Source organism: Eutrema salsugineum, unplaced genomic scaffold (genome assembly GCF_000478725.1).
Source record: "Eutrema salsugineum unplaced genomic scaffold, Eutsalg1_0 scaffold_10, whole genome shotgun sequence".
NCBI lineage: Eukaryota > Viridiplantae > Streptophyta > Magnoliopsida > Brassicales > Brassicaceae > Eutrema > Eutrema salsugineum.
The window spans coordinates 4,022,853-4,049,448 of record NW_006256908.1 but is presented as its reverse complement, the minus strand read 5'-3'; the positions used below and the strand labels follow the sequence as shown (position 1 = coordinate 4,049,448).

The window sequence follows — 26,596 nt, the reverse complement described above, 5'->3', positions numbered from 1 at the left end:
GAGAGCCAATAGCGAAACCAAAGAGAGAGGCGGCCTGGTGGGGACACCTTTGACACTGTGTTCATTGCCTCTTTGCTCAATGACATGTGAAGATGGAAGCTTTTCTTGGCCATTTACACTTCAGCAATTTTTCTTCCAACTTAATCAAGGATGATGCAGTTTCGGTGCTTAAAGGTAACCGTATACCCGTTTGCAATCATTTGCGAGACACTTAGAAGATTCTTAGCAAATTTAGGCACTAGAAGCACATTCTTGACCATTCTCTTTCCTTTGGTTGTCATAACTTCAATGTCTCCTTTTTCCTTGGCAGTTATGCATTTCCATCACCAACTCGGATTGAAACTTTGAAGCTTGTATCAAGTCTCGTGAACAGCTTCTCATTTGGAGTCATGTGGTTAGTGCAACCACTATCAATGAACCAGGTGTTTTCTTCGAAAAGATTTTCATCTTCTTGTCTTGCGGAGAACATATGGTAAACTCTTCTTCTTCATTTTCTTCTTTTCCTTGGGTTGTTTGTGCTTGTTCAGATCTCCTGTTTCTGCAATTCTTTGATATGTGCTCTAGTTTGCTGCAGGTGAAGCAGCTTCTTGTATCTCTGTTTCTGTTGAACTTGGGTCTGCCTCTTCCATTTTTTGAAGTAACACATTTCTTCATTGTGAGTATCTCTTTTACAGAATCCATACCACCTTTTTCTCTATAGTTATTTTGACTTCTGTTTCCTCTGTCATTGTTTGCCATTTTCAGGTTCTTAAACCGAGCATGGAAGGCACCTTCTGCATTTTCTTCTTCTTCATCTAGAAATTTCTTTTTTTCATGGGCTTCTAGAGAACCTATCAGCTCCGCATAGGTAACTGAGTTGAGATCCTTGGTTTCTTCCATCAAAGAGGCTAAGCCTGCATCAGTCTTAGGCATAGATGCTAGCATTTTAACTACCAAGTCAAAGTTTGATTAATCTCCACCTAGTGCCCTCATTTGATTTGCTACAAATTGTATCTTATCAGAGTAGGTCTTAACTTTTTCTCCTTTCATTTTCAAATTCTCAAACTCTTTTCTTAAAGACTGTAGTCTAACCATTTGCATTTTTCATTACCTTGATAGGAATGTGCCAGGAGATCCCAAGCCTGTTTTGCAGTTGTTGCATAAATGATTTTGTCAAAGATGGTGTCAGTTATGGCATATTGAGTTATTTGAAGTACAGCTGTATCCTAGATAATCAAAATTATATAGAATCATACAAAAAACTACTAAGTGATTAGAGAAAGATCATTTATTTTTTGTGAAATCATTATTAACAATCAACATAGCTTATAGTAAAACTCGTAATTCCAAATAAAATAGTGAAAAACTCTTTTGTGATATTTCGCTCCAGTTAATTCCTACTTTATTATTTTTATATTAAATTATTGTTATTTGGTATGGTATAGAAAATATAAATAAATTTTGGATATGAAATTAATATATAAAATTATTATTCATTAATTATCCGCTAACACATCCATAACACAAAACAAAAGGTTGATAAAACAAACAAAACAAAAACAGAAAAATAAAAAAGAAACAAACTAAAACAAATCTCATCATATCCAGAAATTTAATCTTTTGAAACATAAAATACAATCAAAATGCTTATTTTAACAACATCTAAAATGATGAAGGATAATGTTGCTATTTTAAGGTTTCTTCTTGCGTCTTCCTTCTGACCTTGTTTCTAGTACGGGCGGTGGTTGTACTCAGGCCAATTCATATTGTATCTAGGATCGAACACATCAAAAACATTGTTGTTATCGCTATAGTCAAACATTTCCATAATTAGGAATAACCATGTTTGGATCATAGTTCAATGCATTCACATCGAACATTATTCCCTGGTCGAAAAGATCGATATTGTCACCACCAAAAATGTTGTTATAACTTCCACCATAGCAATTCTGAGGAACAATTGCTTGTGAGGGTTGGGATGGTTGAGTTCCCAATTCCATTCTCAAATTTTCCAAAACACTTATTAGACAAGTGGTTTGAGGTAAGTCAAGTTGATTCGGAGGATTTTCCCACCATTTCTCTATTTCTTCTCTCTTATTCCTTATCTTATCCAAAAATTTCTTTTTTTCTTTCTCCACTTTAAGCTTTGCCAACTCCTACAATTAAATTTGTATTGTGTAAGTAACCAACTCACACTTTTATATAATAAAAATTAAACACCTTAATAATGAGCTTTCATCTAATTTTTCGAGTGAACTAAGCGGTTTATATGTCTAGAATTCGTGAACCAACACAATCTAACTAAATGAACGAGAATACCAATATTTTTTGTTTGATTTCCATGCTAATTATATGTTTATGCATGTATATTTGACATATATTGAGCTATTAATGTTTTTTTTCTTATTTAATGTAATTGACATGGTGAAGCATATAAAAATATAGATCACTTATATATATTTGTATAAAACATAGAAATCAGAAAAGCAATTGATGTTTACCTGAGTGAGTTGACTGTTGAGATCTTGGATAGTTGTATTTGGACCATCTTCAAAAAACATAAAAGGACCATGGAGATAATTTTCAAAACGGTTAATTACAGATTTAATATCTGGATTTCCAAAAGAAAATACTTTTCGACTCGGTGAAAACACAAGTACTCCGATTTCTACACCACATAAGGTACAAAGTTCACTAGCTTTTTTAAAAAGACCACATTTTCTTTTTGAAAAAGTAACTTGAAGGTTGCTGGCTTTTTCCATCTTCACCATCGGAAGTTTCCGACGGCCTCTGTAAACTCTCGCCATTCTCAAAAAATATTTAAAACAAAATAAAAGAAAAAATGATATTGGTGAATGAAATTCATACGTTATATTTATAGAGAGATGTTACTTACATATATTTAAAATTTAGCCTTTTAAAGTAAATTTATTTCCAGTATTTTGATTTATATAGAATTAACTTATTACCACTTGTAGCTCTCAATAGTTATACCAATATATTATATATAAGGTATAAAAGCATGATATTCTAAATGAAACATTTTCATTTTATCTGTTACAGTTCACCATGATCTGTCAAATGTACAAATTTATTTCCAAAAAAAAAATAAAAATTATAGCTAATGTTTAGATTATATCTTGTAATGCAGATATCATAAAATTTTAACTTATACGATATATTTTTTTTTTTAAAAAATACATCATGCATATACCATTTTTAGACATGTGGCTTCACACATTTAGATTTAATACTTATCGTTCTGAGTCCTTTTGTTGTGATTCTCTCTTCTTCTCACTTAGGTTTGTTTTCTTCTCTTTTGCAAGTTGCTTTCTCTAACGCTCATTAGCGTTCATTGACTTCTCTCACACATATCCCTTCTTTTTGATTACATTCTTCTTCACTTATACATATAGGAGGTTTTCGCCAACTGCTACTCCCTTCCACTTACTACACTAACACCTTAACTCTAGAACTTAGACCGTCTTACACAAGCAACTCTACTAATTATTACACTTAACTACTCTTATAACTGTTACTTAGACTCTAACAACTCTCATTGTTCTTACTTAGTTCTTTTGCATACTTTATATAAAAAGACACTCTTTCTCCTAGGCCTAATTAATCTGCAGCCCATTTCTCTTCATAAGGCCGCACCACACAATGAGCCCATTTTTCATTCTGTTGACTTTATCTCTTTAACCACTTCTTCTTCTCTTCACGACATTCTTCTCTTTCTTGTCTTCTTTTTACTCCTTATTGAATCTGATTCTTGTCTTTCTTTCTTTTTCCAGAGGCAATCAAAGGATCACCACTCAACACTCCCTCTTTAGCCTTTGATTTGTTTTCCTAATTCCAGCTTAGGGTTTTGAATTTTGATGCCCTTGATTCTTCTCGGCTTGTTCCTTTGCTAGTTTGACGATCACTCATTAGAACGTCAGCATAGCTCTTGGGTAAGTTTCATTTTTCAATATCCTTCTTGTTATGGGTTTTTATGGATTCAGCTCCCTTTTCCCCTTTTTGTTTCGTGGCTCCCTCTTGAACCGTTACCTTATCAATTTCTATTGATTTCAGTTTCTTCTCTTTCTCCAGATTCTTTGCTGAGAATCCTCTGCTTCCTTCCTCATTCGTAATGATTTTCTGCTTATCACAATCCAGTAATTTCCTTACCTCTCCCTTGTTTGAGCTTTGCAGCTTCTGCTTCTCTTGGCAATTTGTTTTGTTCTTGTCAGTTGGTTCTGAGTTCTGGTAATTCCGATGCTCTTTATCTCCTAGATCATCTTTGCTTTCCATTGAGTCTTCTCAGCATCTTTGTTAAGTCTGGCTTTTCCGATTCTGCCGATTATCTTGTCAATCAACTTCTTCTCCTTCTCCTTCAAAGAAAAGTTTGCCTTTTGTTGATTTGTATCACTTTTGATCACCATCTTATTTAGTTTGGTTTCTTGAACAACTTCCTTGGTTTCCTTAATCTCAACTTCACTTTTGTTGAACTTAGTCTTCCTCTGATTCTCAATGTTGATCTCAGGCTTCTTCTCCTTTTTTGTTGCAGGGTTTTCTTCAGGTTTCCATTGCTCTGACATCACTGAGCTAGAAGCTTCAACATACCCTGCTCCTTGATAACTTGTTTCAGTCTCTTACTTTGACACTGGGTTCATTGCCTCTTTGCTTAATGGCTTGTGAAGATGGAAGATTTTCTTGGCCATTTCCACTTCAGCAATTTTTCTTCCAACTTAATCAAGGATGATGCAGCTTCGGTGCTTAAAGGTAACTGTATATCCGTTTGCAATCATTTGCAAGACATTTAGAAGATTCTTAGCAAATTTAGGCACTAGAAGCACATTCTTGACCATTCTCTTCCCTTTGGTTGTCATAACTTCAATGTCACCTTTTCCCTTGGTAGTTAATGCATTTCCATCACCAACTCGGATTAGAACTTTGAAGCTTGTATCAAGTCTTGTGAACAGCTTCTCATTTGGAGTCATGTGCTTAGTGCAACCACATCAATGAACCAGGTGTTTTCTTCGAAGAGTTTTTCATCTTCTTGTCTTGCGGAGAACATATGGTAAACTCTTCTTCTTCATTCTCTTCTTCTTCTGCATATGGTAAACCCGATATGCAGCAAGATAAAGATGTCATACATCGATTCAATCATTTAATATGACGCTGCAGCTTTCTTTTGCGAATCCTATTCTGCGTTTGAAACACCAGCCAATACCTACAAAGAAAGGCAAGTTCGAATTCTCCATAAGGTCAAGACTACAGGTCAGTTTCTTATCTCTTGTTCTATTAGAGAAGAAATGATTAAAAACGTGCTTTGTGATTCTGGAGCCTGTCTTAACATGATGTCCAAGGCAATTGCTTTGAGACTTGGTATTAAACACCTGCGCAGGACTAGAGCAAAGATTAATTTAGCTGATGATTCCAATGCAACGCCTCAAGGAATAGCTCATGAAATTCCTTTGAGAATAGGAGATTGCATAGTGCATGTCGACTTCTACGTTGTCGAGACGAGAGATGCAACATATCCAGTGATTCTCGGATGGTCTTTTCTAGCAACTTCCGGAGCTATAATGGACTGGCCAAACCGGACGATTTCATTTGCTAATATCAAAAAAGATGTCTTCACAGAGGCTGTCCCATACAACAGCAAAGCCGGAAAACGTTCTGCAACAGAAGAGTTTGAAGAAGAACTTTGGAGTGACGAAGAACCTGCTAGGCAAAGCAAGCAGATGTCAAAAAAGACTTGTCTCAGGACAAGGTCTTCTTCATTGGACTAAGCCACGTCCAACACCAAAAGTCGAGCTAAACGACTTAAAACAGAATCGCTTAATGGGAGGCAACCCATTTAGGTATTGTTTTCTTTAGGATTTTTGTTTCTTTTTCTATTGATATTTTTCTTTTTCTTAGTTTCAGGTGTTTCTTATAAAACAAAAAAGCCAAAAAAAATCAAAAAACCCGAAAAAACCAAAAAGAAAGATGGTCCCTGACTGCTCGGCCCAGCAGGAACCAAGGAGAAGCAGGAAGAGGCCGCGAGATAAGCCCCCGCGGTCACAGGTGTTATGACTGCAGGAAACACCCCTTCGACCGCGGCCGCGTCTTCCTGACCGCGGCCAAGCACAGGTTTGCCGCGGTCGCGTGGCTCTTGAACGCGGCAAATGGTCGTTGAGATCAAACCCGACCCCAAACCACCCACTTCACCTCATTCCACCTCACCAATCCTCACTCCACCTCATTCATCACCCTCCACCACCTTCATCACCACCTATCACCTTCCCAAACATCTTCGAATGAATCCGGTTCATCTCCACCAGCATCCCGGATCCAGGTAAGTTCTCTTTGGCCTTACCAATTCGATTATCTATGCATTTTTCTCATCCAATCTCGACTTGTTTCACACTGAGGACAGTGTGATTTAAGTCTGGGGGAGGATTTCATCCCTTTCTAACCACTTTTCTTTCATGAGTCTTGCATTATCTACACTTTTTGCATTTTCCTTAAAGTTTTTCAAAATCGGTTTTCAAAACAAAATACGTTTTAAAGGGAATGGTGAACATGAATCAATGATAGTTTACTGTGTGCTTTTAGACTGTTCCTAGTGACATGCTCATTCATGAATTAGGACTAGACTAGGTGGTAGCTAAGCACATTTGAAACGAAGTACCCCAGAGGAATTTGAATGATTTCGATTTAGATGAAGGAATACACTAGCTCTGTTTATTTGGACTTAATCTGGACTTAATTTTCTCATTAAAGCTTTAGACCAGGGAAACGAATCATACATTCAGGACTCCTTTATCCTTTTACCCCTCTCAGTTGATCCTGAATGGCTAGTTCATTTTTAGCTAGTTCCCCACCTTAACCAATCCTCTTTCAAACCACATGTACTCTTGTTTTCTATTGTCTTATATGCATATAAGTGCAAAAACGTTGGAGAGAAAGAGGAACGACGCAATTATCAGTCACCAAGGACAGAGACCTGCGATTTGCCGGAAAAGTTCCTGGAAGGATTCAACACAAGAGGAAGCTCAGTTTGCCTTAGAAAAATCTCCTATTTTGGTACAATCTCGTCCTCTAGTCTCTCTCTCTTTAAAAGGCATTTCCTTTCCAAAAAAAAAAAAAAAAATTCAAAAATAAAAAAGAAAGGAAATAAAAGCCTTAGAGAGTCTAGAGAGACCGAATTTTAAGTCCCAAGGCAACTGGAATTCGAATTTTATGGAGTTTTGGAGATCATTTTCTGATTCCCGGAAAGAATCTAAGTCTGGGGGAATAGCTGTTCACAACAAAGGAGGAAGGATTATGCAGCAACATTTGGCAAGAAGAAGTGACTGAAAATTGCGGTCATCAACAGGTCCTTATCTCTCTTGCGGTTTTGCATATTATCTAGCATCCTCCAGATCTTCAGGTAACCCGAAACACTTTAACTCCACCACTTAAACAGCCCTTTAATGCCAAACACCGTCTACCCTGGATGATGTCTTTAATGAGAACTCACTATTAAACTTAATGAATGTAGAGAGCTAGTTGACTGGAATCAAGATTTAGATTGTTTAAGTTTTGCATGACGGAAAAAGTGGACTAGTATCTTTTGTGTATTGGTGAGAATTTTCTAGACTAAGTTGTGGATTGATGCACTATCTTTGGTCCTAGTTTAGGAGTTCATGTCTCTGAGATTTGTGCATTCTCTATTTTTGTTTTCACTTAACCAGTTTAGGCTTTTGCTTTGTTTGAGGACAAACAAAAGTTTAAGTCTGGAGAAGTTGATAACACCGTATTTTGACCACTTTTATGGATCGTTTTGAAATACTTTTTCTATGTTTTTACTTGCTTTTAAGTACTTTTATTACGTTTTTCTAGTATTTGTAGTTCCAAGACTCTTTTCAGGTAACTTAGGGAAAAACTTAACAAAATGGATAGAAAACCATATTTCAGCTCAGAGTCAAACCGTCAGAAGTTCACCCCTGATTGATTCTCACCGTCTGATCCAGCTCAAATTTGGAGACATTAAAGATGGAAGTATCAGCTTTCCAGCACACTTTACAGCTTGGCAATCCAACGGTTCAATCAAAAGATACGCGAAGAGCAAGATGTCCCGTAAACCAGCCGGCAAGCGTTTCCACCCGCGGCCAACAAAGCATTTCCCGCGGTCAGAAGCACCGCGACCGCGACCAGCCACCCATTTCCCGCGGTCGGGGGTCGCACTCATCCCGACCGCGGCCAGCCAATTCCGACTTTGAAGGCCTATTTCTGAAGTTTGTATCACTTTCCAAGCCTCAATTCCGGAACCCTAGACACCAGAGAGTATTGGAGACTATAAATACATGTCATTTAAGTCGTTTTTAAAGAGAGAAGAGAGGAGAGACGAAATACTTTACAGAAATTTTACTTTAAGCTTTGTTTTTAGGTTTTAGGGAGAGAGATATTTGTCTCTTGAACCCTTGTTCTTTCTTTTTCAATTTCGGTTTCTATTCTACTTTTTAATACTATGTTTTTGATTTCGTTCATTATGTCTGAGTAGTTTTATTGTTGGGATTAAGGGATTTTTGATGGAGATTTATATGTTCGATGAGGATTCCATGAGCTTTTGAGCCGAATCTTAGAACTTTTCTTCTGAATTCGTTTTTACTGCATGAGAGTATCGTCATGAACTACAATCTGATCCAGATGCTTCGTGACACGAAAGTGTTCATCCGGTGTCAGATCTAGTTTGGGAGAGCAAAACAAACATAGGAGTGGAAACCTACCTATGGGCGATTTGTGAATGCTGACGAGTCTTAAACATAATGCATCTCTTCTTTTCCAGGGCCAGAGTGGAAACCAACTGGTTAGGGTTGAGAGAGATAGTTGTCTATGATCACGACAGTGGCGTATTCATACGTCCGTGACTCCAGTTCGAAAAGTTTAAGCTAAGATCTTATCAAATTTACTCTCTAGCAATGTTTTGAATCGTTCGTACCCCTGAGAAAACTTCCCTGAAGCCCAACACTTTCTTTCTTATAGATTCACACCGTTTTATTTCAAGCTGTAGTTCAATATTTTCATTCCCTTTCAATCGATTTTCATTTAAGCAATTAGGTTAGCCGTTTTTCCCCTTTTTACCCGTTTTCGTTAAGTTTAGTTATTAGGTCATGTTAATTCTCGTATCTTCTCTTTAAGATTCTTTTTTACATTTTAAACACACCACCAAAACCCCCCACAAAACCGCTTGGTTCTAGACTTCCTTACTTTATATTTCTTTCGAAGGCTTTTGCAGGAAAGATCCTCCTTCCCTGTGGATTCGATCCCTAAGTACTACAATCGATCAGCTGTGCACTTGCGGCTATTGATTTCATTTAGGGTAAAACTTGACAACCCTCAACACGACAGCACACCACCTAGTTTGCCATAGGTGAAACAGCTTCTTGTATCTTTGTTCTGTTGAACTTAGGTATGCTTTATCCATTCTTGAAGTAACACACTTCTTCATTGTGAGTATCTCTTTTACAGAATTCACACCACCTTTTTTCTCTGTAGTTATTTGGACTTATGTTGCCTCTGTCATTGTTCTCCATTTTCAGATTCTTAAACCGAGCATGGAAGGCACCTTCAGCATTTTCTTCCTCTTCATCTAGAATTTTTTTTTTCTTAGAACCTATCAGCTCCGCATAGGTAACTGAGTTGAGATCCTTGGTTTCTTCCATCAAAGAGGTTAAGCCTGCATAACTCTTAGGAATAGATGCTAGCATTTTAACTACCAAGTCAAAGTTTGATCTATCTCCACTTAATGTCCTCATTTGATTTGCTACAGATTGTATCCTATCAGAGTAGGCCTTAAATTTTTCTCCTTTCATTTTCAAATTCTCAAACTCTTTTCTTAAGGACTGTAGCCTAACCATTTTCACTTTTTCATTACATTGATAGGAATGTTCCAGGAGATCCCAAGCCTGTTTTGCAGTTGTTGCAGAAAAGATTTTGTCAAAGATGGTGTCAGCTACGGCATATTGAATGATTTGAAGTGCAGCTGTATCCTTGGCTTTGAGTGTCTTCAGGTCTGTAGCTTCTTTTGACTTATCGGCTCCTGGTGTTTCAGGTGATTTTGATAGCGATTCTGGAGGTCCTTCCTTGATAATCTCCCATAATTCCTTGTTCATCAGAGTCGTCTGTATCCTTACTGCCCAGAACTCATAGTTCTGTCCATCAAACACAGCAACTGGTTGAGATGATTGCAGGTTAATCGATATATTTGAGCTTCACTTTCTTTCCTCTTTTTTGTTTTCTTCTTCTTGTGCTTTCTTCAACAGGCTATGAGGACAACCTGGCTCTGATACCATGTTGTGATTCTCTCTTTTTCTCACTCAAGTTTATTTTCTTCTCTTTTGCAAGTTGTTTTCTCTTACTCTCATTAGTATTCATTAACTTATCTTATACATATTTCTTCTTCACATATACATATAGGAAGTTTTCGATACTGTTTTCAATATGATTGTGAATTTTTCATATAACGCAAATATTAAAAATTCGCCACTGCTACTCCCTTTCACTTACTACACTAAACCTTTAACTCTATAACTTAGACTGTCTTACACATATCACTCTACTAAATATTATACTTAACTACTCTTACAACTGTTACTTAGACTCTAACAACTCTCACTGTTCTTATTTGGTTCTTTTGCTAACTTTATATAACAAGACATTCTTTCTCCTGGGCCTAAATAATCTGCACCTCATTTCGCTTCATAAGGCCGCACCACACAATGAGCCCATTTTTCCTTCGGTTGATTTTACCTCTTTGACCACTTATTCTTCTTCACGGCATTTTTCTCCTTCTTGTCTTTTTTCAACTTCTCATTAATTATGATTCTTGTTTTTCTTTTCTTTTTCAGAGGCAATCAAAAGATCACCATTCAACACATTCATTCAAAAAAAAAAAAATATTGCTAACTTTTACTATCAAAGTACAAGATCAAATGAAGAAAGTAAGGGAAAAAACCTAAAATAATCTCTTCTTTATTAAAAACTAATTTTTTTAAGAATTCTATTAAAACTAGTTTTTTAATACTAAATTATATAAATATTCAAATTAAAAATAACATAAGAATAAATTAAAAATAACAAAAATTATATCACTAATTCCTGTCACTTATCCGTATTTTTCAGTTCTGAAATACTAAATAAAAAAGACCCAAATTATTTTATTTGCCCTGATTTATGTTGGGCCGGCCATGTCCAACAGATATGAAACGAAATGGAAATTATGGGATGCATGGCTCCAGATATAAAACATGACTAACATTTTTTCATAGCTTCTACAGATTTTTTAGTCAGATTTTAACTTCATCTTTGTTGATGTTTCTTCTGCGGTAGTTATTACATTCCACGAATGATATACATGTGACATGTCATCTTACAAGAGAAAATTATACTTTTTGAAAAAAAAATATTTGGAGTAACTAACGAAAACCTTAAATTCATACAAAGTTATAAACCACAAAACCCTTAAAAAGGTTGACATTGAATACTTTTTGGTTTTTTATTAATCGTAGGAGTTCTGAGCTTTCATCAACTAATCTTCCTCAAGATTCAGAGTCAGTCTTTAGATATTCCATTTTTTATATAAAAAAAAAACCTCCATCCCAAATGGAATTTGACTCAGGGGCACAAAGGAATCAATAGCTTCTACAGATAATTATTTATGAAGAACTCAAAAAAACACACAGTAAAACTGTACATCAATATTATCTAACTTTTTTGTTCTATATAAGAGTAATCTTCTCAGTTCTCATATATTTCATATAGGAAACCCAATGTAAATATTTTACTGGTAAATATTTTTATTAAATATTTTTAAGCTTTTCATTTTATAAGAAAACTTATCTACTGTCATTGTTGCTAAAAAAAATTTAGATATCTATTTTGGATATCTATTTTGGTAATTGTACACACGTAAAAGAAAAATGAAAACCAAAATGTAACGAAATAGAAATATTTATCTTATAAATCAAAACTTTCCAAAAAACATAGTTCAGACTTCAGAGGCAAAACTAAAGAAATCATCATACAGGTTTTCTATAAACCTTAAATATACTATAGAAACGACCAACAACAACAAATAAAACAAAAACCATATTTAAGAAACTCAAAAGTCACTGAAAAACTATTCCCGAAATTTTAACCCAAAAATACTTATTCCCGAAGTTCATATTCATATAAGATTATATGTTGCAGATTCCAAGCACCAAGTAAAAATCAAGTCACGCATGTGCTCTCACATCTCGTGTTACTTCCCTCGACGTGAGGCCAACTTTTTTTGTTTTTTTTTTCGCTTGACATACAATTTCTCGAATTGATTAAGACTAAATTAATATTATATAGGGAGGTTTTTTTAATACGTATTGTTTTGGATTAAATTGTTGAAACATATTTGAATCAATCCGAACCAAAACAATACGTATTAAAAAATAAATTTAATCTAAAACCATTCGGGTTTAACACTAAAACAAAAATCCAAAACAATGGTTTAGTGCGTACCAAACCAAAAACCGAAATAAATTTATACTAAAACCATTCGGGTTTAACACTAAAACAAAAATCAACCCGAATTCTGAAACCTCCCTATATACGTATATATATATATAATACGTATTGTATCAGTCTAACAGTTCTGAAACCTCATCCAAATCTGCAGCAAGCGGGTCTCAAAGTGGTCAAAGTTGTCAAGAGTCACAAGAACAAGAACTTGGTAATATTTTTGATCAGATGGATTTGGATTTTGAGAGTGGGTATGAAAGAATGGATTTTGTCTACAAGGAGATGGTAGATGAATTAGGAGACGAAGATGTGGGCTCAGAGTTGGATACATATTTGAAGGAGAAGTGTGAAACTCCAGAGACAACCATGTTCGGTCAAGAGTATGATGTGTTAGGATGGTGGAAGCTGAATAGTGCTAAGTTTCCGGTTCTTTCAGAGATGGCAAGGGATGTGCTAGCGATACAGGTTTCGTCTGTCGCCTCCGAGTCGGCATTTAGCACAAGTGGACGTATCTTAGAGCCTCACCGTAGCTGTTTAACTCATAACATGATAGAAGTGCTTATGTGCCTTGAGCAATGGTTGAAGTGTGAAGTTCGGTTGAATGAAAGAGGGATTATTACAAAGGAAGAAATGCTTGCTGACATTGAATTGCAAGATGAACTTGAGAGAGGTAAGTTTGTTATCTATTCTTTTAGGTTTCAAGGTTGTTTTTTTGGTTTTTGCAGTTTTACAAGTTTTTATGTTTTTTTGTTTCAGATATTGAATCTCAATGCAACTTCAACCTCTAAAATCAGTAGTCTTCCGGTTATAAGGTAATATATATTGCACTATCTCTTCTTTTTATTCTTCGTTGTTTCTTATTCAAATTCCACTTCTCCTTTTGTTTACAGGAAAATGGCGAAGTTTTGAAGAGTTGAAGACTCTTCTTAAGTTATCTTTTTCATTGTGTTCTTCTTCTCTTTTTAGTTGTTTTTGGAATTTTGTTTTTGTTTGGTAATTGGTATTTTGGAATTTGGATTGTGTTTGGTGAGGAACTGAGAATACTTAGTAGAATGATGTTTTTCAAACTTGCAGAATAATTTTTCTGTTCGTTTTTACGTTTGACATTTGAAATTGCTTGGATTTTTTGGTTATTTTTGGTTTAATCTGGTTTAGGGCTTAATTATTCATGAATTATTTTGGGTATCTTGGTTTACTCGGGTTTTTTTGGTCTAAAACCGAACCGAATCAATTGGAATTTTTTTTTTGGTTCTGTATCGGGTTTTGATTTAATTTATAAACCCGACCCGAACCCGAGAAGACCCGAACCGAACCGAACCAACCCTAAAAAATTTCGGTTCCTAAACGGATCTAACCAAATCAAAATTTCGGGATCCAAAACCCGTGGACCCGAGCCGAACCCGATCCGAGGACCCGTATGCCCAGGCCTACTCTGTATTTTGCTAGTAGCATATCTTACAACTTTTATTTTGTTTTATAACCGGGATAGTTCTCGGACCAAACAAGACTAACTTTCGTTTGACCCTACAATTTTTACGAACTTGTTGAATTAATTATAAAAAACCAATCTTTAGATGTCATAATACTATGCAATTACACATTAACGGGAATATTATTAGATATGCAACATTTCACGACGAAATGATTTCCTCACGGTTGCTGAAGTTTTTTTTTTTTTTTTTGCTGAAATATAGTAAAATTTTAAGTTTGAAAGAAGTAAACATGTTGACAAAAAAAAAAAAAAAAAGAAGTAAACATAACATTAAATTTTTAATTAACGGGGTAAAACATCAAGGGCATGTCATTTTTTGTTTTCTTCTTTTGTGCCCGTTTAATTTTTTAATTAGGGAGTCAAAAAAAAAAAAATTCCGTAAATCAAAATTCGAAAATTTTCAAATCGGGCTTTTGTTTATTTTTTCCGTGTTTGTCCTTTTTCCCAACGGTCGGATCACGGATTTTACAACATAACGGCTCAAAATTTAACGCCGTCAGCTCCATTAGCGTCTAACAAGTCAAACGCCTGCGCCTGCCGTAACGGTTCTTATTATTTTTTTATTATTATATATTTTTTTAATCCTTCCGAAATTCATTTTGTGCTCCCCTAATTTTCTTCGTCTAATTAAATTTAACCTTTCTCTTGCGTCTTTCTCTATATTCTTTCTTCTCTCTCGTCGGACGATAAACCACCATCGCCAGAAAAAAATTCAAATCGATTTGCTCGGCGTAAAGACTCTCCTCAAGATTTCTTCGACGGAATCGGAAACTAAACTCATACATTCCTCTGTTCGATCGGTGCATTTTTCTCTGGTAATTTCCTGTTTCCTTTCTTCTCCCCCCAGAATTTCTGGAGATTCATCGGCGCATTTCAAGTTTTTCATATTCCATTTCTCGTTTCTAATGGCTGTTTCGCGATTCGACTTGTGTTTACGTGTAAGTTGTGGGTAGAAACTTCGATTAATTGAAAAACGGATTCGTTTTTGGTCGTGATTCGCTGATTATTTGGATCCTTAATAGTTTTTTTTTAGATAGCATTGATGAATTTGTGAGGTGAATCGATTTTTAGTTAACCTGATTGTGATCTAAACTTATCTGTGTGGATCCTTGACTTTGGCATCAAGCTTTAAGCTGATTTGTTTCCATTTTGATGCAGGGATAGATAGTTTTTGTTGCTTACGAGCTATTAAGAAGGAAGGCGAAGACATGGATTCGAATCAATCAAAGAGAGGAGGTTCGACAAAATCTCCATGTCAAACTCCACGTTCAACTGACAAGTCAAATCGAGATCTCCGAGGACCTGACTCGAACTCGAACTCATTCAACAAGAATGAGAAAGAAAAGGGTGTGAATATACAGGTCATTGTTCGTTGCAGGTACATTTCTCGAAATTATCCTTTTTGGCAGGACGATGATTATGTTTCTCGCTTTTTTTGATGGACTAAATCTTCACACTGGTGGGTTTTGTAATGTCAGACCATTTAATTCGGAGGAGACGAGGTTACAAACACCTGCGGTGCTCACTTGCAATGACCGGAAAAAGGAAGTGGCGGTAGCGCAGAACATCGCTGGGAAGCAGATTGATAAAACGTTTTTGTTTGACAAGGTTTAGTTAAATCTCAATTGAAGTTCTCATTTAATTTTTTGGTTTAATCCTGTAGCTTTTTAGATAGTGTGCATAATGCAAAATTTTGTGTGCTATTTTTCCAAATTGAAAGAAGGATTAGGAAAAATGTATTGGCATCCTGCTTATATAAGTTCATGGAATCTTGTTAGGTTTTTGGTCCAACATCCCAACAAAAGGACCTGTATCATCAAGCAGTTTCTCCCATTGTCTTTGAGGTTCTTGATGAGTATAATTGCACCATCTTTGCATATGGGCAAACAGGAACTGGGAAGACATACACAATGGAAGGAGGAGCAAGAAAAAAGGTACGCCAAACTTCATTTAAAGCATTTTCACTCATGTTAAGTGAATCCTCATATTAATATTAATGATTATTCAGTCGAAAAAATAAAAAAAGTGAATCCTCATTTTAATGGAACCTATTTCTTGCCAGAACGGTGAAATCCCGAGTGATGCAGGAGTTATCCCTAGAGCAGTGAAACAGATATTTGATATACTGGAAGCACAAAGTGCTGCTGAATATAGTTTGAAAGTATCATTTCTTGAGCTCTACAATGAAGAATTGACTGACCTTTTGGCTCCGGAAGAAACGAAATTCTCAGATGATAAATCAAAGAAACCTCTTGCCCTTATGGAAGATGGAAAAGGTGGTGTTTTTGTCCGAGGACTGGAAGAAGAAATAGTGTCTACTGCTGATGAGATTTACAAAGTCTTGGAGAAAGGGTCAGCCAAGAGACGCACAGCAGAGACTCTTCTCAACAAACAAAGTAGTAGATCTCATTCAATATTTTCGGTTACAATCCACATCAAGGAATGTACTCCAGAGGGGGAAGAGATAGTCAAAAGTGGAAAGCTAAATCTAGTTGATCTTGCTGGTTCAGAGAATATCTCACGCTCTGGTGCTCGAGAGGTACACATCACAGTAAAGATTTTCTCCTCTTACAGTATGCCTTCTCTTGATGATTTTACTAAACAATACTCTATTGTAGGGAAGAGCCAGGGAAGCTGGCGAGATCAACAAAAGTTTGCTCACACTCGGACGTGTCATAAATGCTTTGGTTGAACACTCTGGTCATATTCCATACAGGTAACAGAAAGATTTTTTGCCTTCAGAGATATCTCTCTATTTGAGACATGATCTTTAATCATATGATTATTACGCGTTTTAATTTCAGAGAAAGCAAGTTGACAAGATTATTGAGAGACTCTTTGGGAGGAAAAACAAAAACATGCGTAATTGCTACAGTTTCACCCTCTGTTCATTGCCTGGAAGAAACACTCAGCACCCTTGATTATGCACACCGTGCAAAACACATCAAAAATAAACCAGAGGTCCGTCAAAACGCATGCTGCTTTTTTTTTTCTTCTAATTTCTGCCATTTTAGTTATATAACACTCCCCCTTCTGCATTCAGGTTAACCAGAAGATGATGAAATCAGCTATTATGAAAGATCTCTATGGAGAAATTGAACGTTTGAAGCAAGGTATCTATTTGTCACATATTGTGGATCGTCTATCAAATACTTATTGCATTGGTTAACGTGTCTTTTCTTGACTGTTTAGAGGTCTATGCCGCAAGGGAGAAAAATGGAATCTATATTCCAAAGGAGAGGTATACTCAAGAAGAAGCCGAGAAAAAGGTGCAGTTCTTATTAATGAATATCCACTGTCATTTATAAATTTAGATGATAGATCTTACTTCATTCTGTATCGGTTGCTGCAGGCTATGACTGAAAAGATAGAGCAAATGGAAGTAGAGGGTGAAGCTAAAGACAAGGTGAGCAGTTCAGTGTATAGTGCAGTTTTCTATTTCTGTTTTGGTTGTAAGATTAATCGCAACTGGCTCCTTCTAAACTACTAAATATGCTGACTATCCTGCTATCCTGGTTGTTGAATGTAGCAAATTGTTGAGCTTCAAGAGCTGTACAACTCGGAGCAGCTTGTTACTGCTGGATTGAGAGAGAAGCTTGATAAGACTGAGGTATCTATCACAAGTTTTTGTTCTGTGCCGAGCACACTTACCTTTCCGCGGACATGCAAGCATTAACTTCTTATACCCTTTTCTTCTCTGATTTCAGAAAAAGCTCTTGGAAACTGAACAAGCATTGCTAGATCTCGAAGAGAAACATAGACAGGCAGTCGCAACAATAAAGGAAAAAGAGTACTTGATATCCAATCTCCTTAAATCTGGTATGTTGGTTATCATCTTTCTATGATGTGGTTACAAGCTAATAAGTTCATCGATGTTTGTTCAGATGATACATAGGTTAACCTTTTTCACATTGCCTCAGAGAAAACACTTGTTGACCGTGCTGTCGATCTTCAGAAAGAGTTGGAAAATGCAGCATCTGATGTTTCCAACTTGTTTGCCAAAATTGGTTTGTATTTGCTCTCTCTCTCTTCTCTTCCATTATTGTTGCCATCACATTCTTAAAACTCACTAAGCTACTGATGATTCCAGAGAGGAAAGACAAAATTGAAGACAGTAACAGATCGCTCATCCAAGAGTTCCACTCACAATTGCTACAGCAACTCGAACTCTTGAACAACAGTGTTGCAGGATCAGTGAGCCAGCAGGAGAAACAATTGCAAGACATGGAAAAAGTTATGGCATCTTTTGTATCCGCAAAGACAGAGGTAACTAAAACACGAAAAGAAATTATTCGTATCAACACTGATGCTTATCTTCTATTATTTGTCTGTACCTTTTTATTAACATACACACGAAAACAAACTTTGTTTGATCGTCTTCTCTGCAGGCTACTGAAACACTACGGGGAAGTTTAGCACAGTTAAAGGAAAGATACAATTCAGGCATCAAGTCTTTAGATGATATAGCAGGGAATCTGGATAAAGACAGCCAATCAACTTTGAATGACTTGAACTCGGAAGTGACAAAACATTCTTGTGCACTGGAAAATGTAAGAAGACAACAACAATCATGTGTTTAATTTCCTAAACTCTTAAAATTGACTTTTGACCCTATGAACTGTTATTGCTGATTCAGATCTTTAAAGGATTTACATCAGAGGCTTACGCGCTTCTTGAAGGACTTCAAGGTAGCCTTCACAATCAAGAGGAGAAGCTCTCTGCGTTTACTAAGCAACAGCGAGACTTGCATTCCCGATCAATGGAGTCTGCTAAGTCCGTCTCCACGGTGATGTTAGACTTCTTCAAGACTCTAGACACGCATGCCTCTAAGCTAACGAAGCTAGCAGAAGACGCTCAAAACGTCAACGAGCAGAAATTATCTGCCTTCACTAAGAAATTCGAGGTGGTGTTTTTGCTCTAAGTCTACAATACAGTAAAGCTTCTTCTTCTTATAGGATAGATTTATAACGATAATGGTTAATACAGGAATCAATTGAAAACGAAGAGAAACAAATGCTCGAGAAAGTAGCGGAGTTACTAGCAAGCTCACACGCTAGGAAGAAAGAATTGGTTCAGATAGCTGTGCAGGATATTCGTCAAGGATCATCTTCCCAAACCGGTGCGTTGCAGCAAGAAATGTCTGCAATGCAAGAGTCAGCTTCGTCTGTCAAACTCCAATGGAACGCTCACATGGTCCAAGCGGAATCTCATCATATCGATAACGTTTCTGCAGTTGAGGTTGCAAAGGAAGATATGCAGAAAATGCTTCTAAAATGGTAAAATCACTTCGGTATTATTATTTTTTTTCAATGTGGTTATATAATTATCTATATTAAACCTTTGAGCCATGATTGATTTTCACAGCTTGGAGGATTCAAGAACCGGAACACAACAATGGAAGAACGCTCAAGAATCATTGGTCGATCTAGAAAGAAAGAATGTTGCAACCGCTGATTCTATTATCCGGTAATGCACACACTCTTACTTGTAAAAATGTAAATTGTTATGTATTCAAATTCAAACTAATCTTCTCCATGTTTATAATAATAAAACCAGAGGAGCTAAAGAAAACAATGAGAAGCTACGAGCTCAGTTTTCTTCAGCGGTTTCGACGACGTTAAGAGACGCGGATTCTGCAAACAGCGATATCCTCTCATCCATTGATCGTAAGTGATGATTATTGATTTGGTTTTTGCTCATCTATCCATTTTGTATATTTAATTTGATGAAATCTTTGGTTTCGCAGACTCGTTACAACTCGATAAAGACGCATCTGCGGATATTAATTCAACAATCACTCCTTGTTCTGGAAGCTTGAAAGAACTAAGAACACACCATGACGACAATGTTGTCGAAATCAAACAGAACACAGGGAAATGTCTTGGTCACGAGTACAAGGTAACACGATTTTGAATTCGTGTTTATGTTTGATTTGGATTAGTAAAAAAAAAAATATTATTCAATTCAAGTATTTTATATGTTTATACTTAGGTGGATGAAGCAACAAGCTCAACGCCGAGGAAGAGACAATACAACATTCCAACGGTGGATTCGATCGAGGAACTTAAAACGCCGTCGTTTGAGGAATTGTTGAAGGCGTTTCGTGATTCTTCTTCCAAGTCGCTAAAACAAATGCAGCTATCTAACGGAGAAGCTAAACACGTTAGTAACGGTGGTCGACCTCCGTTAACTGCCATCAACTGAGGGAAGAAAAAAACACAAAAGAATCCGTGTACACGCGAAAGAATTTTGTATAGCAACAAAATCTCCCTTTATTTCGTTTTTTGAAGCCAATCTTTAGTGATTTTACGTTTTTCTTTATTCTGATAGAGATCAAATTCCTAAATTTGATTTATTTCAGGAGAAAATAATTGGAGAGAAACTATGGATCGTATTTTCGTATGCTTAAAGTTTAAATTAAAGATAACTAAATATTAGTTAGCGCGCAAATCCGAATGGTGCAAGAACAAAAATGTCGACAAATCTGTTCTTTGGGTCAAATTCTCATATCACTTTTATTACTAATACGTATTTATTACTAATACGTATCTTTTGTGAGGGAAACACAAATTTATTATTAAAAAAAAAGTATTTTTCAATTCTTGTATCGTTTCATATATAAAATTCAAAATATCCGGTGCTAATCTAAAAAAAATGAAAACATAGTTACTGAATTTTAGATTAGCTATACAAAACTCTTTTGTATATATTCAGACACCAATTTCTCAAAACTAGAATTAAGGATCAGCGTTGACTATTCTCAAAGGAAACATGTATTTTTAGAAGAGTTTCCTGCAAACCTACCACGGGTTAAGCTAAAGGACTTAATTAGTTTACACAGTAAAAGTGAAGATACTATGTGAAAAAGTTTATAATCACTTAATTAACAAAAAGCAAAAAAGTTTGTAGTTAGATCACTTGTCAATTATTATTTATGGGATCATAAAAGAAAAAGGAGAGAATCATGGGACATATCAAACGGAATGGTGACCACATCAAAATAAAGAGTGAAGTTACACATTAGACAAAGGAGATCTTTCTCACTGTCTAGTCCTAAAGACAATAGCCTACACACATGCATGCATGCAATTACAGAAACCAAGACACCCAATTTTACAACTCATAATAACTCCCAACCCATTAAATATCTTGTAGAAAGAAATATTAAAAAAAAAAGTTTTTAAAAAACTACCCATTAGTTCTACACTTCTACTGGTGAGATAGAGACATAAGAAAGAAGAAAGAGAGGTGTAGGTATTCAACTAATTTTATCCAACGGCTATTACTTTATCCCCCTAAAGTACACGTGTCTTCGTCTTAGCCTTTTGACAAATCATACATGTGATACGTGAATGAAACACCTGCAGAATCTCTTTTGTAAATGTTGTCTTTTCTTTAAAGTTTGGTACGGTCTTGTTTGGAGTTGATAGATGAGATTGGGAAGAGTTCAAGGGTTTTTAGTGGTGGTATCTTTGGACTGTTCATCATCATGTTGCAACATGGTATGGGTGATGATGATAGTGATGATGATGAGGGATATGATGGTCGTGGGCCCATATCCATCATCATCATCCAATCTCGACCGTATGATGAGTTTGGACCCGTGATTGGTTTTTGCATCAACATCTCTTCTGGTCCACTTTTGTTGCAATAATATTCATTCACCACTTTGCTTTGAGCTTCTCCTCCTCCCATTCCCTATATTTTCCCAAAGAACCCATCTAAAAATATCATCATATGATATAAAAATACTAGGGCAAACAAAAGAACTTGTTATTTAAACTAAAACCAAACCAAAAAAAAAATTGCTATCAAAAACATATTAACAAGTTAATATTCTCACTTCCGGCTTTTAAACGGTTTTTTTTTTTTTTTGAGAAAAGTGTTCATATAAACGGGTTTTGGGTAGCAAAAATATATGCAAACTAATGGTATCTGATTAATGTTCGGTTTAGAATGATCTATTAGTAAAACGTATCTATATATGAGTCTATAAAGTAGAATTGGTTCTATCCACGTACGTAAGGAAGATTTTGATTATAAATATTATACGTTGAACAAAAAAAAATAAAGCAGTCGATTAGGTATGTCACATACCTGATGGGCAAGACAAATGGGAGAAGGCTGAGAGCAGCAAGTGAAAGGCATATGATCATATGGACGATGATGATGAAGATGATGGTGATGGTAAGGATTATGATGATCAATGATGTTATGTATTGGTTGAGACATCATAGATATTGGTTTTGGTTTGATTTGTTGAAGTTGGAGTTGGAGTTGATGTTGCTGTTGGTGAAGTTGCTTGGCTAGTTTCTTCCTCAGCTTCTGTCTGTCTCTGGCCTTATGGTTCTGGAACCAGTAAAAGACGTTTTTGCCCTCGATACGTCCATAGAAAGCTAAGTGAGCTGTGATCTGCTGTATCTGCACTGCATTAGGAGTCCGTATACCGCTCCGGTACATCTCTTCCAAGATCATCAGTTGCTCCGGCGTCGGACACCACCTTGTTGAAGCCATTGGACTCATTTTCCGTTGAGACCAAATAGTAATATGCTTTGTGTGTGTGTATATATTCTCTAATAATTGTGATATCTTCAAATATTGATGCTTTGTGTTTGGATGAGGTTATTTATACCCGAAATGAGATTATATGGTTAGAGAGAAAAATGGTAAAATTTTATTAATTTTTTAAAGTGCATTGGAAAGGGACGCAAGAGAGAGAAGGGTGAGACAAAAAATAAACATAAAGAAAGAACATTGTACTATATTGATTTTTATGTTATGATGCAGTTTATATTGATACTGTCCCATTCCATATGCTCCAAATTATTACGTACTCTGTAAATTTGAATATAGTATATAAAGGAATTGGAATAACTATAGCTTTCACTTTTTTTTTTTTTGCTGTCGGGAGTTTTCACTTGCATATACAGTACTATAGAGAATAGATTTTACCATATATAATCGGATTGCACATAATGATAATAGTGCATCTTTTGCAAATAATTAAACATTATAGGTTTCAAATAGAAGATACGTTAAATAATCACTTTTTGTCCTTTCTCAAAAAAAAAATAATCACTTTTTGTAACACAATATATATCTTCACTCTCTATTATAAAAAGTTGTATATACATCTCTCTTTTTTTGTAATAGTAGTACATCTTAGTTGAAGATCTTACGACATTCTTCAATTAATAATAATATAAGAACTTCAGAAGAGAGAGAAAAGAGAAAGAGGAACAAAAATCAAAGAAAAACAATGAAGGTGCATGGGTTCTCGAGGTGGATCATTCAATAGGCTTTTAATATATAACAATTCTCTCATACAATTAATTGAGACATTGACTCATCCACCTCTGTACAAACATGAAAACACAAATAATAATCAGTTATAACTTTTTCACATTAACAAAAAAGTAAAATTATTTTTTTGTATAATTTATAAAATTAGACGCTAAAAGCCACAGAATGTGATCAATCATATCAAGACCTAGAATAGATATATATATAGTGTATATGTATGTAGAGCAAGGATTGTGGCCAAAGAAAAGAAAAAATGTAGAGATAGGATGGACGTAGAATGAAGAGAAACTTAAATGATTATGTCATAATTACTTTATTATGATTTACATCTCTCAACAGAATGACGTTGACACATCATATTTAAAGAAAAAAAATAGGTAAATTTCTCCAATCTTTACATGGACAGACAAGTAAGTAAATTTGTACAACCATGTGAAATGAAACATACACGTTCTATGTAGCAGTAGCCACATATGTATTAAATTTACATACACATTATAATAAGCATAACGAAAACAACTATTACAAGTAGAAGCATGACTATCAATTTTTTTTAATCTACATTATAGTATTTGTAAGTGTTGACATGTGTTAATTTCACAATTTTTGTTAAGTAAGTCTAAAAACATACAAATGTGCTTCAAATATCACATCATCTGTTTAGAATCTCCAGAAACTGAGCATTTTGACTTTATAACGTCTGCATGCAAAAACATTGCATGCATTAGCATTCGCACCTATTAGTTGTCTATAGGCTCTAAAGCCTTGTCTACCTCTCTCTCTCTCTCTCTGCCCACTGTCAAAATTCTTGATTCTGAATATTCAATTTTTTTGGGGCTAACTCATCTAGAAATAATGATATTGACATTCCATATTTTAAATTCTGCATTACGGAAGAATTTTTCAAGAACAAAGTTATAAGAACTTGGATGTTTCTATGGTTCAGTTCACATAATTAAATTCCAATTTATTGGACGGCTGTGCTAACGAAAAAAATCCGAAGGTACTTTGGGTTTTTTTCTTTACTAAAGAAAAAACAACTTCATAGCTAATTAATTTTAAAAGCATAACTATCTTTTTTAAGTTGAAGTTATGCATAGGCCTATTGCTTATTTTTCACTTGACCACATGATACCAACCTAACTAATTATATGATGAGTCAACATTGGGTTAAAACATATTTAGAGGCACTATATCTATACACTATAATTTCGATTTTTATAAATATACAGAGGAAAAAGACTAAGAGACAAGACTATAAATGCATGCATGCAGACAAATTGCAATTTGCCTCTGCATTTCCTTTTAACACAGTCTGTTTTCGATTTTTATTTTCAGAAATAAAAACTAGAATTTGTATCCACACACATAAATGCGTAGTGTTCTGTCAACATTCTTATTAAATCCTAAACTGTTGGTAAAATACCAAACAGCTCTTTTGCTGTTTGGCATTTCCTCTCTTTTGTCCCCACTTAGCCTTTTTTCAAACTAAAATTCTATGAGAACGCTTCATTGCACAATGCAAGTTTTAATTTTCATTCACGTACACACGTACGCATCTATCTACTAATCTATAAACTAATTAAGATACGTAAACCTACAACAGCGACGTACCGATAGATGAAGTAATTGCGAATGTGGACCATATGAAACTGTAATATCAAAAAGAATGTCAAACTCGTGTTTTTATTCAAGTTACAAAGGTTTGCTACCTCAATGGAAACTATCATCTTTTCTTGCGAAGCGAAGGAAACTATATCACCTAGTCAATTGAACATATGTATAGCTTTCATGTTAATTTTTCGGCAAGTATTATACGTACTGTTGATTGACTAAGGTTTTTTATTTTAATAATACTTTTAATTAAGCTGTTTTCTATAGTTTTTACTACTTTTATCTGTTTAAATTTAAGTTTTCTTGTATTAATAAAAGTAAATAACATTATCCATAATATAGTTTCATGGAGTATATCACATTAATCGATGCATAAATTAATCATTTAGACAGTTCACTTATTTCGACCTTTTTATGAACTAATATGTATGCAACAAATTATGTAATTAAACAAACAAACAAAAAAGAAGATAGTGTGAAAAAATGGATGTAGTTTGAGATGTTTATTTCTATATTTTACAGGATTTTTTTTTTTAACTATATGACCACATAAGAGATATAAATGTGCAAAAGACAAGTGCATATTATAATGAGGAAAATGGGCATGTAAAGCTAGAAAATAATATTCATTAATTATTACAATAATTCAACACCCCCCCCCCCCAACAAAAAAAGAATTTTTTTCTGGAACCCCTTCATTAAAATGATCACAAGTTCATATACCAACTTTGATGTCATCTATATCAAAACTAATATTTCCGATAACATGAATACAATTATTTTTTTTTGATAAAGTCCATCAATACAATATTTTTTTGTAACAGCCATCAATACAATATTGATGTTAAACGTTTTCATATTAGAATGTTATCTCTGTCTGAGCTAAATTGAACATTTTTTGTTCGAACAATTCTAATGTACGGCGTTGAAAGCAGTTTAAATTATTAACAAATAACTTCTACATCTGCTTCGAATGATCAGATCCTTCTTTCTTTCTTTCATAAAAAATAAAAATAAATAATAACTTCTACATAATCATTGCTAAATATAAACAATATGTTGGAAGCTCAAATATAATCGAAGGATGTTTAGTAAATTGGGCAATTGGATTTTTAATAGTTATAAGAAATAAACAAACCAAATTTAAAGAGAAATAAACAAATAAATAAAAGAGATGATTTGACGAGTGACTGATCAAAATATGGCAGACTGTCCGTACCTTTCTTTTCTAATATCTGAATTTCTGAATTGCTGACTTTTCTGTTCTTTCTTTCTTTTCTCCCACAAATACAATTAATAACCAATCTTTAGGAGTCAATGCACTTATTCCACTCAAATCTCCATACCCAACACAGTTTCCACTCTTCTTGACACATTCTTTGTTATTTCTCAAATCGTATTGTCTAGTCTCTCTAAAGTATACAGAAATGAGTGATTTTTGTTTTTTAAGTATGAATGGTCGATGTGTTTACTATTTAGTGCCTTGTAGGACATTTCAAGCGTGCTTAACGACTCTGCATCACTTTTCAAAGTATAACGTTTTAAGAACAAAGTATTTTATTTTAACATAGGGGATAGAAGTCTATAGAAAACTAAATTTAAGTGCAATTTCCTGCTACTACAATCGTTTGATAATTATATTTGTGGCTTAAAGTGTTAATAGCAAGGTTGATTTTTGAAAGGTTGATCTTTTTATTTAAA

General features: G+C 34.9%; 4 protein-coding genes and 2 long non-coding RNA genes across 6 annotated transcripts; 3 read left to right on the top strand and 3 right to left on the bottom strand.

Moving 5' to 3' along the window:
• The first annotated feature begins 573 nt into the window (after positions 1-573).
• Positions 574-1,256, top strand: LOC112081631. Its single transcript, XR_002896562.1, has 3 exons — positions 574-655; positions 745-847; positions 1,099-1,256. It is a non-coding gene; the product is annotated as an uncharacterized LOC112081631 (long non-coding RNA).
• Positions 1,257-1,793: 537 nt separating this feature from the next.
• Positions 1,794-2,786, bottom strand: LOC18028068 (agamous-like MADS-box protein AGL62). The gene is made up of 2 exons (XM_006409830.2): positions 2,481-2,786; positions 1,794-2,135 (listed from the first exon to the last, which is right to left on the bottom strand). The coding sequence occupies exons 1-2, from the start codon at positions 2,784-2,786 to the stop codon at positions 1,794-1,796; spliced, it is 648 nt and encodes a 215-aa protein (XP_006409893.2).
• A 6,624-nt stretch (positions 2,787-9,410) lies between these two features.
• Positions 9,411-10,286, bottom strand: LOC112081530. Its single transcript, XM_024148285.1, has 2 exons — positions 10,271-10,286; positions 9,411-10,165 (listed from the first exon to the last, which is right to left on the bottom strand). The coding sequence occupies exons 1-2, from the start codon at positions 10,284-10,286 to the stop codon at positions 9,411-9,413; spliced, it is 771 nt and encodes a 256-aa protein (XP_024004053.1).
• Positions 10,287-12,967: 2,681 nt separating this feature from the next.
• Positions 12,968-13,456, top strand: LOC112081648. Its single transcript, XR_002896573.1, has 3 exons — positions 12,968-13,156; positions 13,243-13,298; positions 13,377-13,456. It is a non-coding gene; the product is annotated as an uncharacterized LOC112081648 (long non-coding RNA).
• A 1,189-nt stretch (positions 13,457-14,645) lies between these two features.
• On the top strand, positions 14,646-20,360 carry LOC18028067 (kinesin-like protein KIN-5A). Its single transcript, XM_024147955.1, has 21 exons — positions 14,646-14,793; positions 15,137-15,356; positions 15,457-15,586; positions 15,757-15,912; positions 16,041-16,517; positions 16,597-16,694; positions 16,783-16,939; positions 17,022-17,091; positions 17,171-17,247; positions 17,331-17,384; positions 17,508-17,588; positions 17,686-17,797; positions 17,899-17,985; positions 18,069-18,244; positions 18,367-18,528; positions 18,615-18,881; positions 18,965-19,254; positions 19,343-19,444; positions 19,535-19,644; positions 19,725-19,876; positions 19,970-20,360. Exons 2-21 carry the CDS (start codon positions 15,187-15,189, stop codon positions 20,180-20,182), a joined length of 3,141 nt encoding a protein of 1,046 aa, XP_024003723.1. The 5' UTR covers positions 14,646-14,793; positions 15,137-15,186; the 3' UTR covers positions 20,183-20,360.
• Positions 20,361-21,292: 932 nt separating this feature from the next.
• Positions 21,293-22,501, bottom strand: LOC18028066 (WUSCHEL-related homeobox 3). The gene is made up of 2 exons (XM_006409828.2): positions 22,076-22,501; positions 21,293-21,676 (listed from the first exon to the last, which is right to left on the bottom strand). Exons 1-2 carry the CDS (start codon positions 22,499-22,501, stop codon positions 21,374-21,376), a joined length of 729 nt encoding a protein of 242 aa, XP_006409891.1. The 3' UTR covers positions 21,293-21,373.
• Between the last annotated feature and the right edge of the window lie 4,095 nt (positions 22,502-26,596).